Below are 13278 nucleotides of genomic sequence, written 5' to 3'. Positions count from 1 at the left end.
GTTTTTGCGACTCATGCACAAAGACCCCCAGGTCCCTCTGCACCATAGCATGCTGCAGCTTTTCGCCCTTTAAGTAGTAGTCCTTCCTACTATTATTCCTGCCAAAGTGGATAACCTTGCACTTGCCAACATTGTATTCCATCTGCCAGGTCCTCGCCCACTCGTTTAGCCTATCTAGATCCCGCTGCAGACTTTCTACACCCTCTGCACAATTTGCTTTTCCACTTATCTTTGTGTCATCAGCAAATTTCGACACCTTACACTCAGCTCCCTCCGCCAGATCATCTATATAAATGGTAAATAGCTGAGGCCCCAGCACCGATCCCTGGGGCACTCCACTAGTCACCAACCGCCAATCCAAATAGCACCCATTGACACCTACTCTCTGCCTCCTATTTGACAGCCAATCCTCTATCCACGCTAACACCTTACCCCCAACTCCATGCCCCCTAACCTTCTGTAACAACCTTTAACAACCTAGGCATAGATAAATTTACATAACATATGTCGTGAGGTTTGATATATTTCTTATTGTTCAAAAGTAATTCTAAGAGAATATTGGAAAGATAATTCAACAATTTAAAAGCAGTTCAGCGAAGGTTTGTTGGATTAATACCTAGAATGGGCCAGTTGTCTTACGAGGAATGGTTGGACAGGCTAGGCGTGTATCCACTGGCGTTTAGAAGAGTAAAAAGCAATTTGATTGAGACATAATAGACCCTGAGAGGCCTTAACAGGGTGGATGTGGAGAAAATGTTTCCTCTAGTGGGAGACACTAGAATTAGGAGTCACTGTTTAAAAATAAATAGTTGGCCATTTAAGACAGAGAAAAAGAGAATTCTCTCACAGGATCTTGAATTTTTAGAATGCTCTTCTAATGTCAGTGGAAACAGAATCTTTGAATATTTTTAAGGCAGAGCTGGATAGATTCTAGGTTATTGGTTAGCAGGATAGGTGGGAATGTGGAGGTGAGGTTACAATCGGATCAGCCATGATCTTGTTGGGTGGTGGAGCAGGCTGGAGGGACTGAGTGGCCTACTCCTGTTCCTAATTCACATGTTTGTTTGTGGGATCAGCATCAGGCTTTTCTTCTGGTTTTGGTCACAGCAAGATTTATAAAGTGCCTATACTATTGCCTTGAGGGCCTTCCATCTGATGTTCCAGAGGCCACTAAGAAGCTTTTTTCTATTAGGCCACTTGTATTGTTTTGCATGGAAGATGTCAAACAGCAAATTATTGTTTATTCTTCACCGCCTAGATTTCTTGTTTTCATCAAAAGGAGTACACATGAGGGAGACCAATTTGTGAGCTTTGATCACCATTGACTCACTATTTATGAGAATAATGGATAAAATGGCAAGTTAATGTAATCTTCATACCTTTTAACTGGTCTACTTTTGTTCAATGCAAGGATTATCCTAATCTGTAACAAGGTTGTTACACTTTGACAGAAAATTAACATTAAATAAGAACACACCCAAGATCTGCATTACAATGTATACAGGCTACTCACAATAAGCCTAACCATCCTAAAGGAACCAAAATACATCCCTTCTTGTTGGGTCCGGCACATAGTTCCACTTTCAATGGAACAGATTAATACACAAGTATTACAAACCCATTTTCTTAAACTAAAGGCAGGAAACATTTGCCCCATGTGTAATTTTTTAAGATTTAAGGACACTTTCTCCTCTAAATTTGTATCCCGTAAAAAAAGCAATTCCAGTCTTAATCTAGTTAAATACTGCAGAATTTTAAGCATTTGACTGCATTTTAGGATTTCTTTATATTTTCTTTGTCCGAACGTAATTTAAGTTTGTTTACTTGGTTTGACCTGAAAGACCAGATGAGTTTAGCACTGACAACCGTAACTCTTCTTTAACTCTTGAATTTTAAAAAAACTTAATAAATTAACTAATCCACAACATTAGAGTGGGTGATCAATGTGATATTTAACGTTTTACTAACATTGTAATTGTTTAATTAATGGAATGGTGCTGCTCAGCAGTAGACAGAGATTTTCATTGTTCATAAATACAGTTAAGTGAATTCTTTTGATGAGAACTGCTTCGATGGCAGTTTTAACGCATAGTAACACAGCTTCTTCAACTTTGGCCTATTAGTGATAAATAATTTAAAAAGTCAAGATGACTATATTGAAACATACAAGATCCTGGGGGTCTTGACAGGGTGGATGTGGAAAGAATGTTTCCTCCTGTGGGAAGATCTCGAACTATACCTATTTAAGACAGAGATTGCTGGCCTCCTGATAGCAGGTATGTCCTCCTGATGGCCAGCCTTCAAGTGCCAGCTCCACCAGCAGCTCCAATCCCCATGCATAGTTCCGCCAATCCCTGCCATCCTACTTCCCCTCAAACCTGGTCTGGCCCTGCCCCTTGGCACTGTCCAGTGCCTGGGTGCCCAAATGGGTAGGCCCAAGGTGTCAGGCTGGCGCTGTCAAAGGGGCACTCCCCCCGACTTTCCAGGCGGCTTCAAGTCCCATCAGCAAGGCCATCACACCTGGTCCCCATTGGTGGGGCTCATACGTGACCCCCGCTGGTCCCGGATTTGCTAAAAAGATGGAAATCTATTTGGCGCACCACTGATTACACCCATAAAAATGGTCAGGGAAGAACAGCCGGTCATGAATCCCACGTTTTCTCCTCCCCGATTAAATTTCCCGGCCCGCTGAGCTAACCCAAGCAGCGCAGTGGTCCTGGAAAATTGTGTCCATCATCTTTGCATCTTCTCAAATGTCTCTATACTGTTGCTAAAATATTATTACTGGAATATTCATAGTAATGAAAGTGTAGCCTTCCTTAAATAAGGGGACCTATTCTGCATGCGGTACTCCAGATATGATCTCACCAATGCCCTGTACAGCTGAAGACTACTGTCTCTACTTTTGAATTCAATTACCCTCGCAAAGCACAATAGCATTATTTTAGCTTCCCGAATTACTCGTTCCTACATATTAACCTTTTGCAATTCATGTACTAGGACATCCAGATTCCTCTGCATCTCAGAACCCTGCAATCTCTTACCATTTAGTTTGTATGCTTCATTTTTATTTAACTGCTAAAATGAACAATTTCACATTTTCCAATATTGTACTGCATTTGCCAGATCTTTGCCCACTCATTTACTCTATCGATGTCCCTATATGCAGTCTCCTTATGTCCCCTTCACAGCCCACTTTCCTAATCTTCACGGCATCAGCAAATTTAGCAGCCATATCTTTTATCCCTCCATCCAAGTAATTTATATAAATTGTAAGAAGTTGAGCCCCAACATTGATCTCTGTGGTACACCACTCAGTGCATCTTGCCAACCAAAAAAATGACCCATTTAAGCCTACTCTGTTTCTTGTTTGCTGATGATTCTTCTACCCATGTCAGTATGTTGCACACTGCATTAGGCATGTGCACCCTTTTCGCTGAGGAGCCCATATTTCCCATTTTATGCTTGCTCAAAGGGCCAATGAGTAAATTTCAGAAAGATGAGGTACAACATTAAACTGAATTTCAAGAAGAGTTGAGGAATGCAGAAAAGACAACTTGCTGAAACAGCGTCAAAGCAATAAGCAAAGTTTTTTTAAAAGAGCAATTAATAAAAATGACAATGTGAAAAGGTCAGTGTGCGTTTTTGGTTTGCTCCTGGGCTAGGATTTTACAGCCCCACTGAAACGTGTCTTCCCCCAGCTGAAGCGGCGAGACATTAAAATCTACATTATGTTCAACAGAACTGTAATAACCTGCTGGATGGGAAGGGCCGTAAAATCCTGGCTAGCCTCGTAGTGCTCTCTTACTCATCCTTACCCCACATTCTCTCATTCCCCCATTCGCTTGCGCGCGCCGTCTCTCGCTCTCGCGCGCGCCGTCTCTCGCTCTCGCGCGCGCAGTCCCTCGCTCTCGCGCCCGCCGGCCCTCGCCCTCGCGCCCGCCGGCCCTCGCCCTCGCGCCCGCCGGCCCTCGCGCCCGCCGGCCCTCGCCCTCGCGCCCGCCGGCCCTCGCCCTCGCGCCCGCCGGCCCTCGCCCTCGCGCCCGCCGGCCCTCGCCCTCGCGCCCGCCGGCCCTCGCCCTCGCGCCCGCCGGCCCTCGCCCTCGCGCCCGCCGGCCCTCGCCCTCGCGCCCGCTGGCCCTCGCCCTCGCGCCCGCCGGCCCTCGCCCTCGCCCTCGCCGGCCGCCGGCCCTCGCGCCCGCCGGCCGCCGGCCCTCGTGCCCGCCGGCCGCCGGCCCTCGCGCCCGCCGGCCGCCGGCCCTCGCGCCCGCCGGCCGCCGGCCCTCGCGCCCGCCGGCCGCCGGCCCTCGCGCCCGCCGGCCGCCGGCCCTCGCGGCCGCCGGCCCTCGCGCCCGCCGGCCGCCGGCCCTCGCGCCCGCCGGCCGCCGGCCCTCGCGCCCGCCGGCCGCCGGCCCTCGCGCCCGCCGGCCGCCGGCCCTCGCGCCCTCGCGCCCGCCGGCCCTCGCGCCCGCCGGCCCTCGCGCCCGCCGGCCGCCGGCCCTCGCGCCCGCCGGCCGCCGGCCCTCGCGCCCGCCGGCCGCCGGCCCTCGCGCCCGCCGGCCGCCGGCCCTCGCGCCCGCCGGCCGCCGGCCCTCGCGCCCGCCGGCCGCCGGCCCTCGCGCCCGCCGGCCCTCGCCCTCGCGCCCGCCGGCCCTCGCCCCCTACCATCAAACGTGAGAGGAACAGTGTCTGATTGCAGGAGTAGTCCTGTGCAGAATCTTAATCTGGGCCATGGGTTGGACTACCTTGCTCTACAATATGATCTTTTCTACAATAACCTTTGATCTGGCGCTTTAGCAAATACCTACGTACGGTGCATCCACTGGTTCCCCTTTATCCACAGTATATGTGAATCCAAAACAAGTATTTAGAGAACAAATAAAGGCCATCTGTTATCATGCCCTCTTGGGCAATCTAATGGTTCTTCGACAAATGGAGGAAGTTTAGTGACTAGACAGGTCAAACAAAGTGAAACGATTAAAGCACTCTAGTCAGTTAGGTTCAGTGCATGTGTGATGCCAGGGTGACTCCATTAAAATTGAACAGTAAATTTTTGAATTTCCCAAGCTGTTGTACCAATCGGGAGGACCCACTCCGGCTGTCAGGTTCAGTTGAAAAGGTTCTGATACTGGACGAATCTCTTTTAAAAAAAAAATTGGAATGCCCCATTGCAAGTAGCGACATACAGGGCTAAATTTCCAGCCCTCACCCCTTTTTGCGCTCCCTGCCCCTTTTTGCTCCATCGGAATACTGCTCTGAAAAGAAGAAAATAAGTGTGCATTTTTTGTCTGATTACGGTTGGAAATGAGGTTCTGACCCTGAATGAAAGATTTGGGCCATGATCTATAGACAGTCTCAGTGATGGCAGCAACATGTGTTGGAAACACATGCGGGGTCAAACATCGCACTGAGATTGCAAACAGTTACAGACCAATAGTAGTGAATTTGTGGCAGAGACAAATAGCAATGACTTCAGCCTTTCTGATATTTAGTGAGAGGAAATTTCTGCTGATCCAATTTTGGATGTTGAGAAAGCAATTTGAAAATTTTGAGATATTTTAGGCTTCCACCAGGTAGTTATGGGATAGAACTGAAATTTGTCAGCCTGTGTATGGAACCTTCTATTATTGTGTTTTTTGGATGATACAACTGAGGGATGAACAATAGAATGGGGCCTAGGAATGTATCTCCAGGTGATTCCAAAGGTAACAGAATAATCATAGATCATAGAATCATAGAATCCTTACAGTACAGAAAGAGGTCATTCGGCCCATCGAGTCTGCACCGACCACAATCCCACCCAGGTCCTACCCCCATATCCCTACATATTTTACCCACTAATCCCTCTAACTACACATCTCAGCACACTAAGGGGCAATTTTTAGCATGGCCAATCAACCTAACGTGCACATCTTTGGACCGTGGAAGGAAACCGGAGCACCGGGAGGAAACCCACAAAGACATGAGAAGAATGTGCACGCTCCACACAGACAGTGACCCAAGTCGGGAATCGAACCTGGGTCCCTGGCGCTGTGAAGCAGCAGTGCTAATCAATGTGCTACCATGCTGCCCATAGTGGGTAGTGGGTAATAACATAATAGTGGGTAGAAAATCATTGCAGTCAGTTCTCTGGCTTCAATTAGAAAGATGAATGGCACCAAGTTAGGATGGCTTTTACTTGTTTGACAAAAGAAAGGTGTCACTTCTCGGCCCTTTGGCTAAGACCAGTCGTTAGAAAATGCCCAATATCAGGTGCAATGCCTTATTTTGTCAGCTTGGATCTTGTTTGTCTCTCTTGTGGGGACCATGAATTGGATTGGTTTTTGGAACAAGCTAGGAATGGATTTGAGTTTGCCATTCTGAGGATTGGCTTTTTAACTTTAAAGAACTTTAAAATTTTAAAATTAATTTTAAAAAAAGAAAGGCATTGGAAGATGAGGATGGTGTGGTTAACAGTGCGGAAATCTGTATAAAGGACAAGAAGTATGAGCAGAAATAATTTATCAAAGTCATATAAAATGTCATTTGTGTCTTTAACACAGACTGTTTCAGTACTATTGGTGGGATTAAAACGTGATTGGAGGGATTTGAATGGGGAAGTGTGGGAAGATGATCATAAATTTGAGAAGTGACAACATATTTAAGGATTTTGGAGAGTAAAGGGAAGTTAGAAATGGGGTGGTAGTTTGCAGGTATCAAGGTTCAATGATAGTTTATTTGAGGAGAGGAGTGATGACAATAGATTTGAAGGAGGAGTGGGGGGCTGTACCTGAGCAAAGTTAACAATATTGGCTAACACGTGGCGTGGTATGGGATATTGAGAGATCAGTGGTTTAGTTGAAAAAGGATTGAGGGAGTAGGAAGTGGGTCATGGGTAAAATAAGATCAAAGGGAGTATTGCAGAAAATTGAATCAAATCTAGGGAAAAATGCAAGTTCAGGGTGAGGGTATTAAAGAAGTTTTGGGAATCTTTGCTGGAAAGGGTTTAGGGAATAGAGAGAAGCTGCTGAATGGATGGTCTTTGTGACAAGAAAGTTCATGAGCTCCTCACACTTACTGTCAGAGGTGAAGGTAGTCTGAAAAGATGGTCTGTCGTAGATAATAGAAGGTGAGAGTTATCATTGCTTTCTTGGATAACTTTGAATAGTGAGCAGTTTTAGTGATGAAGAACATTGCCCAGTAATACTTTGTGGTCCAGCCAAACCTGGTAATAAATAGCCGAATCAGTTGATTGCTAAAGATTTTCAATTCTATGTCCTTTGGACTTAAGCGAGCATAAATGAGAGGATTACCAGGGAGAGCAATTTGGGTGAGAAAGAGCAATAGTTCAGGTATCACTGAAGGACATTAAAAGTAGAGGACATGGTGTGAAAAAATTAGTAGCTGTTGAGGTGCCATGAAGAACTGTGGGCCAAAGGCTAGATAGTCAGAAATTTGTGCAGCGATAAATTACTTGAGGAAGAATTTTCTTTTAGGATGGGCACAGAAAGAAGTACTCTTAGAAGGGGGGGAAAGAGAATGAAGGTAGAATGTGCCACACTGGCCAGGAGTGAATTGAAACAACTGATTCTTTAGGAAACAAAGGCACAGATGAGGGTTTCAACAGCAAATGTGCCATGAAAAGGTGGAGCTGGGCAATGTTTTCTGAGTAGAAATAGGCACTTTTGAGGGATGGCATAGATAAATGGTTTGAAGTTCATCTCTGGGTCTGATGTAACACCAAAGTTTCAAACAATCTGATTCTGTTTCAGACAGTTGACAGGCAGAGGGATGTGTTGATGGTGAGTAAACAGAATTTGGACAGCAAACAATGGCTTCATCTTCCCAATGTTAAATCAGAAAATTTTTCTGCTTATCCGTAACTGGATGGCAGACAAGTTGTCTGATAGTTTAGTAACAATGGGGGAATTGAAAAGGGTGGCAGAGAGCTGCATGTCACCAACACATCTGTGAAAACTTGCTGATTTTTGGAGGATGTTGCTGAGGGGCAGCACATATGAGAAATAGGAGTGGGCCAACGATAAATGCTTGGGAGACACCAGAGATAATTGTGAGGGAGTGAGAAGAGAATTCATCACAGGTGATTCTCTGGCTTGATTAGAGAGAGAAGAATGGAATTGAGTGTGTGCAATCCTACCCAGTTGGACGACAGTGGAGAAGTATTTAGGTGATCAACCGTATCAACAACTGTAGTAGACAGGTAGAAAAAGATGAGGAGGGATAGTTTATCTTTGTCGCAGTCACATCGGATCTGATTTATGACTTTGAAAACCATTTTGAATCTCTGATAGCGGAGGAAAGCTAAAAGAAGGATTCAAACTTGGAATTCTTGGAACGATGGATATGGATTTGGGATCCAACAACATGTTTCTAGACTTTGGGGAGGAAAGGGAGGTTGGAACTGGGCAGTAGTTTGCAAGGGTGGAGGGAGGGGTCAAGAGTTGTATTTTTTGAGGAGAGAGGTGATGACAGAAAACGTAAAGGGGCAAGGGGCCTGAAGAGAGAGAAACGTTAGAAATATCAGCAAACATAGGAATTTTTAAAAAAGAAAAAAACACATTTTGATTTCATATTTTAGGTTTTACTTGTGGTTTGTTTTTGTATAAGGTGGTTCCCCTTTTAAGGGGCTACCTTTATTGCTTTGTCCCTCAATTTATTTAGTTTAATTGGTTTGCGCAAGTTGGGAAAGAAAGCTGGGTGGTCAACCAGTTAATGGAACAACAGGTGGTGGTTCCACTGGACAAAATGAGAAGCATGAGGGGGAGGTAGTAAAGAAATTTAGAGAATGATGCAAGTTCAAGATTAGTGTGGAAGTGGAACTGGGGGCAGACAGAGTGTCTTTAGAGGATGTTTGGTTTGATGTGCTTAGGGAAGGGAGGGAAGTGACAGAGGCAGCTGATTAGCCTCAGTCTTACTAACACAAATGCTCATGAAATCCTTACATTTGTTGGAAGTGAGGATGAAGAAGACGAGAGAGGGATCTAAGAAAGCTGTTTACAATAAAAGGAACCTGGGGATTATCTTTGCATTCCAGGATGATCCTAGAGCAGGACCCAATAGTAGTGTTTTATGTGCTCAAGCTAGATCTGAGGCAAACTGTAGTAAATAGATTTATTTCAAAATACTTTGGGATATGGAATGCGACTAATTTGATACATTAAGTGGTATGTGTAGCATGCTTTGCAGTAAGAAGTGACTTTGGACTTCTGGTTGCCAGAGCTGTCAACCACTGGAGTTTTCTTAGTGTCATTTCTGGGGCAGTTGTAGACTAATTGATAATGACTGACTGCTATAATTAGTCAGCAAGCCCCATCTTTGTGTGTATACTAAGATGGCAGGCAAAATGGGTAAACCTTGGTCTTATTTGTCTAGCAATTTCAATTCTTTCATAAAAGTAATTTCATTGTTTCAGAACATGATAGATGAGGCCACTGATTCTGTACCTCGTAAATCAAGAATGCTTGTATATTTCGCACATCTACCCTGTCATTTGCTTATTAATTTCTCAAGGATAAATACAGTAACTCCCAAACACAACTGTGAAACGGTATCCTTTCTTCTGCTTGCTCTTTTGAATGAGTTCCTTCTTTTTTCTGTCTTTTTATATCCAGTTCTCCAAATCCGCTATTTTCCTCCCTCTTTTTCTGTTACAAGCCTGCTTTGATTTTAAGTCTCACTCTAAATCTTTCTCCATTATTTGTTTTTTTCTCTCTAACCTTTTATTTGGTTAAGGAACTAGACCATTGGGCATAAATTCACAAGGCGTCTGATGATCCAGCAATTTGGAAATTGTTTTTCAAGTCATCTTGATTGAAGGCAGCCTAGCTTTTATCTGTATAAATTACATTTATAACATTAATTCATGTCAAAGGAATATGACCCTGATATTTGCTTGTAACGAGGAAGATAGATATGGGCTTCCCCCAGGTCTTGCTAAATTTAATGGCAAGACATCTATAAAATTGTTTGTAAAGGTTTCTCGTCAGATTGTCTGTCACATTGGAAAAAAGCCAAGAAGCAGATGTCAGGTAAGTGTGGCATCATTGGTTGGCTGGATAACACATTGTAGGGGTGATATGGACATCACAAAGAAAAATAAGGACATTTGGTATGTTGGAGTGGAGAGTGGTGAATTCAACAGGATTTGAACATAATGAGCGGAATCTAACATCACAGGGGCCAACTGATCATGTGGAAATAGGTTTTTTGGGCCTTGGGTAAAAACAGCTGTTCCACCTGATAGTAGTGTTTTATGTGCTGAAGCTAGATCTGAGGCAAATTGTAGTAAATAGATTTATTTCAAAATATTTTGGGATATGCAGTGCAATAAAGACATTTGCCACTTGAAAATGAAGAAGAACAGACTTTTTCAAAGATTTTAGTACTGAACCCTGCCCCCTGAGAATAGGGTAATCACCTGCCTCCTGATCCACGCCTATTTAAACCTGTGGTTGGTGAGTTAAAGTCGTAGAGATTTACAGCATAGAAACAGGCCTGTCGGCCTAACTTGTTCATGCTGCCTTTTTTTTTTAAATCCTTAAATTAGTCTTAAACCCTTAAGCTAGTCAGAATGCTGGAGTTGGGGTCAGATTTGCAAATTAAACATTTTTACCTTTGTAACTGTCCCCAACTCACCAGTTCTTGGAAGTAACTATTTCCAACCCACCCCAATTGCCACATCAAATTGAGTAGATTTATCAACATGGATGGTGTGTAAATCCACATGACGGTGATTTCTGTGGCGGCCTATTTGATGAAATGGACTTCTTCCTCTTTTTATTTTCTCCCAATTTTTATGAACATACAAAAATTATCTGACGAGAGCAACTTGTTCTTATGTTTGTCATTTATTTCTGCAGACTGTTCATTTTCAGTTCTTTTCTCCAAAAAGTTGTCTGTTTTGGATGATGCAGTTTTCCCTCTGATGTTTATTTCAGTATATTTTGCATTGTTTAAATTATTTTCCAAATCAATTGCATCCCTTTTTTCTGAATCAGCTGTTTAACTTTTGTTTCTTATCTGGTTTTCTTTTGAAGATTAGCACAATTGAATATGTTCCATTGGGCCTTGTTTTCATCTGATTCTAAATTCAATATATTTTCCCTGGTACTATAGTATACATTATTAAAGAATGGCATATCCTTTGACTAACTATGAGCAACAGCATGAGAGATTTGCCAGTTTCATAATATTATATCTGTCATGGGGTATTATGAGATAACCGTGCCGATCAACAGTAGAGCTTAATCCCATCGGTGGCTAGTTTGTCAGAACCTAAAACAATGGACAATGCAGCCATATCAAACTAACCAAAAAAGCATGAAAGGAACTTGTATTTCAAAATTAGACCCAGCAAGTTCACAGCATTTTATTTAGGTTTATATATTTTAAAATTATAATTATGATATCACAATGCCTATAGATTTTTTTAACTTTCCTATCATGCTTGAATTTTCATGAAGAGTCCCTAAGTAATTGGAACAAAAGCTACAGGAAACTAATGCTGAATGGCAGTTCTCTCCTATTATATCTGTTACAAGGCAATATTCTATAATCTGCAGAGTTTGTTAAAAATGTTAAATGCTCTTTCGTTGCAGAAATTGCCAGCCTGTTGTTTGTGTGGGGTTAGAGGTCACCTTCAGAGAGTCTGCCCGGAGAGATATTGTAGAAACTGCAACATGCCTGGGCACTCGTTTCAGAACTGTATTGAAAGGGCAAATTGGAAAAAACAGTGTCATCGCTGTCAGATGACTGGGCACTATGCTGATGTGAGTATTCTATTCATCTAACGAAACAAAGAATGTCAATGGCATGACTGCTGTTTAAAATGAGGAGAGTGAATACACTTGTGAACTCCCAAAATGCTGATCAGTGAGGAATCAGTTTGCACATATTCCTTTGTGTTTATAGCCGTAATTCTTTTGTTTTGTGGTTGCAAATTTATGTATTTTGACCTGCCACTGATATAGAATGCATTGTTACATGGAAATGTATTCTTTCATATTGACAATTTTAAAAAAAATACTGGCCACATCTCACCACGTTTTTAAGGATATTTAGATTTTATGGGTATAGATTGATTAGATGTGTGACTGCACTGAAGTGTAAAACAAATTCGCTGTTTCCCATAAAGCAACTTCCAGAGGGCTTGACCTTGCTGTGTTGAGCTGACTTGCAGCATGGACCAGGGCATCCTTAACAAAAACAAAGCTGACAAAACACCAGAGATTGCAGTAAAAATAGAAATGTAAGTTGTCTACAGTGATTGTAGTTCTGGTGCCAGGCCACAGATCAGTTAGTGCTGCAAGACTTTTTCTGAGTGGAACGGATATAGCAGCAGGGTCCCAAGTCTCCTGGGCAAGCCGCTCACTCATTAGGACCTGCCATTACCAGTACCAATGTTATGCATGTATGTGACGTGCATTCTGTTATTGTATGCTCTACTTGTCAGTGTGCAGTTTCCTGACACTCACTTATGTCACTCTTTATTCAGAAAGGAAGAAGCTTTTGATAATTTGACAAGACAAGCTCTTAAACGATCTAGGTCATGGCCTTCACTGTCTGTGATTGTGAACATATTTTCTGAAAGCCCTGTCAGTCATCACAGCTACATTTTCTCCCAGAGACCTCCTGGCAGAGTAGGATTTTTGCTAATTTACTCATTTGTGGTTGCATATACATGCAGTGTGTGAGTATGTATATGCATTTTGGGATTTTTTTTCTGCAAGTCACTAAACAGTCGGTTAAGATTTCCTGTGTTCTGTTCCCAGCAGGATTTTGTATAAAGGTCCTCTAGTACAAGACAGACAACTGTCTAAGGATAGCTGAAAGAAGGAAAGGCCGTTTAGTGGTGTTTTGTGTTTGTTCATTGTTGTGGAAATATGAGAACTGGTGGCAAGGGCCCTGTCTATTGAGCACTCAAGTCTCTGTCAGCTGTCGGGGCCTGTTAAAAATTGAGTGTTTTATTTTCTTTGATGTTCGCATTTGAGAATAGGGAAGTAGGAATTAAACAGCAGATGCACAAAGCTGTATTTTAATTTTCAAAACTGTAATTCACACCTGATAAATTACAGAGAAAAGACATGAGCAGAGGCGGCAACGTAACTATTGAAAATAAATATTTTGTGAGTAAGATATTGGAAGTTGTGAAATGTCCACATCCTGAAGTTATATCTATAAGTATTTTGCCCACAGAATAGAAATAGAAAATACAAATGGAAAAGGCACAATGAAGTCTAACCTTTTGGAAAGTAAAGTTAAAATATATGGGCAAATCAA

General features: G+C 43.1%; 1 protein-coding gene across 1 annotated transcript in view; it reads left to right on the top strand.

Moving 5' to 3' along the window:
* zcchc7 (zinc finger, CCHC domain containing 7) overlaps window positions 1-13278 on the top strand; it is a 299729-nt gene that overhangs the window by 196271 nt on the left and 90180 nt on the right. The window contains exon 5 of the mRNA XM_080189647.1: window positions 11598-11768. Within this exon, the coding sequence (XP_080045773.1) occupies window positions 11598-11768 (171 nt within the window). The remainder of the gene's footprint in view (window positions 1-11597; window positions 11769-13278) is intronic.

This window comes from Carcharhinus amblyrhynchos, chromosome 5 (genome assembly GCF_965287045.1).
Source record: "Carcharhinus amblyrhynchos chromosome 5, sCarAmb.v2.hapA, whole genome shotgun sequence".
Classification (NCBI taxonomy): Eukaryota; Metazoa; Chordata; class Chondrichthyes; order Carcharhiniformes; family Carcharhinidae; genus Carcharhinus; species Carcharhinus amblyrhynchos.
The sequence above is the reverse complement of the archived record's forward strand: the minus strand, read 5'-3'. Positions and strand labels throughout refer to the sequence as shown.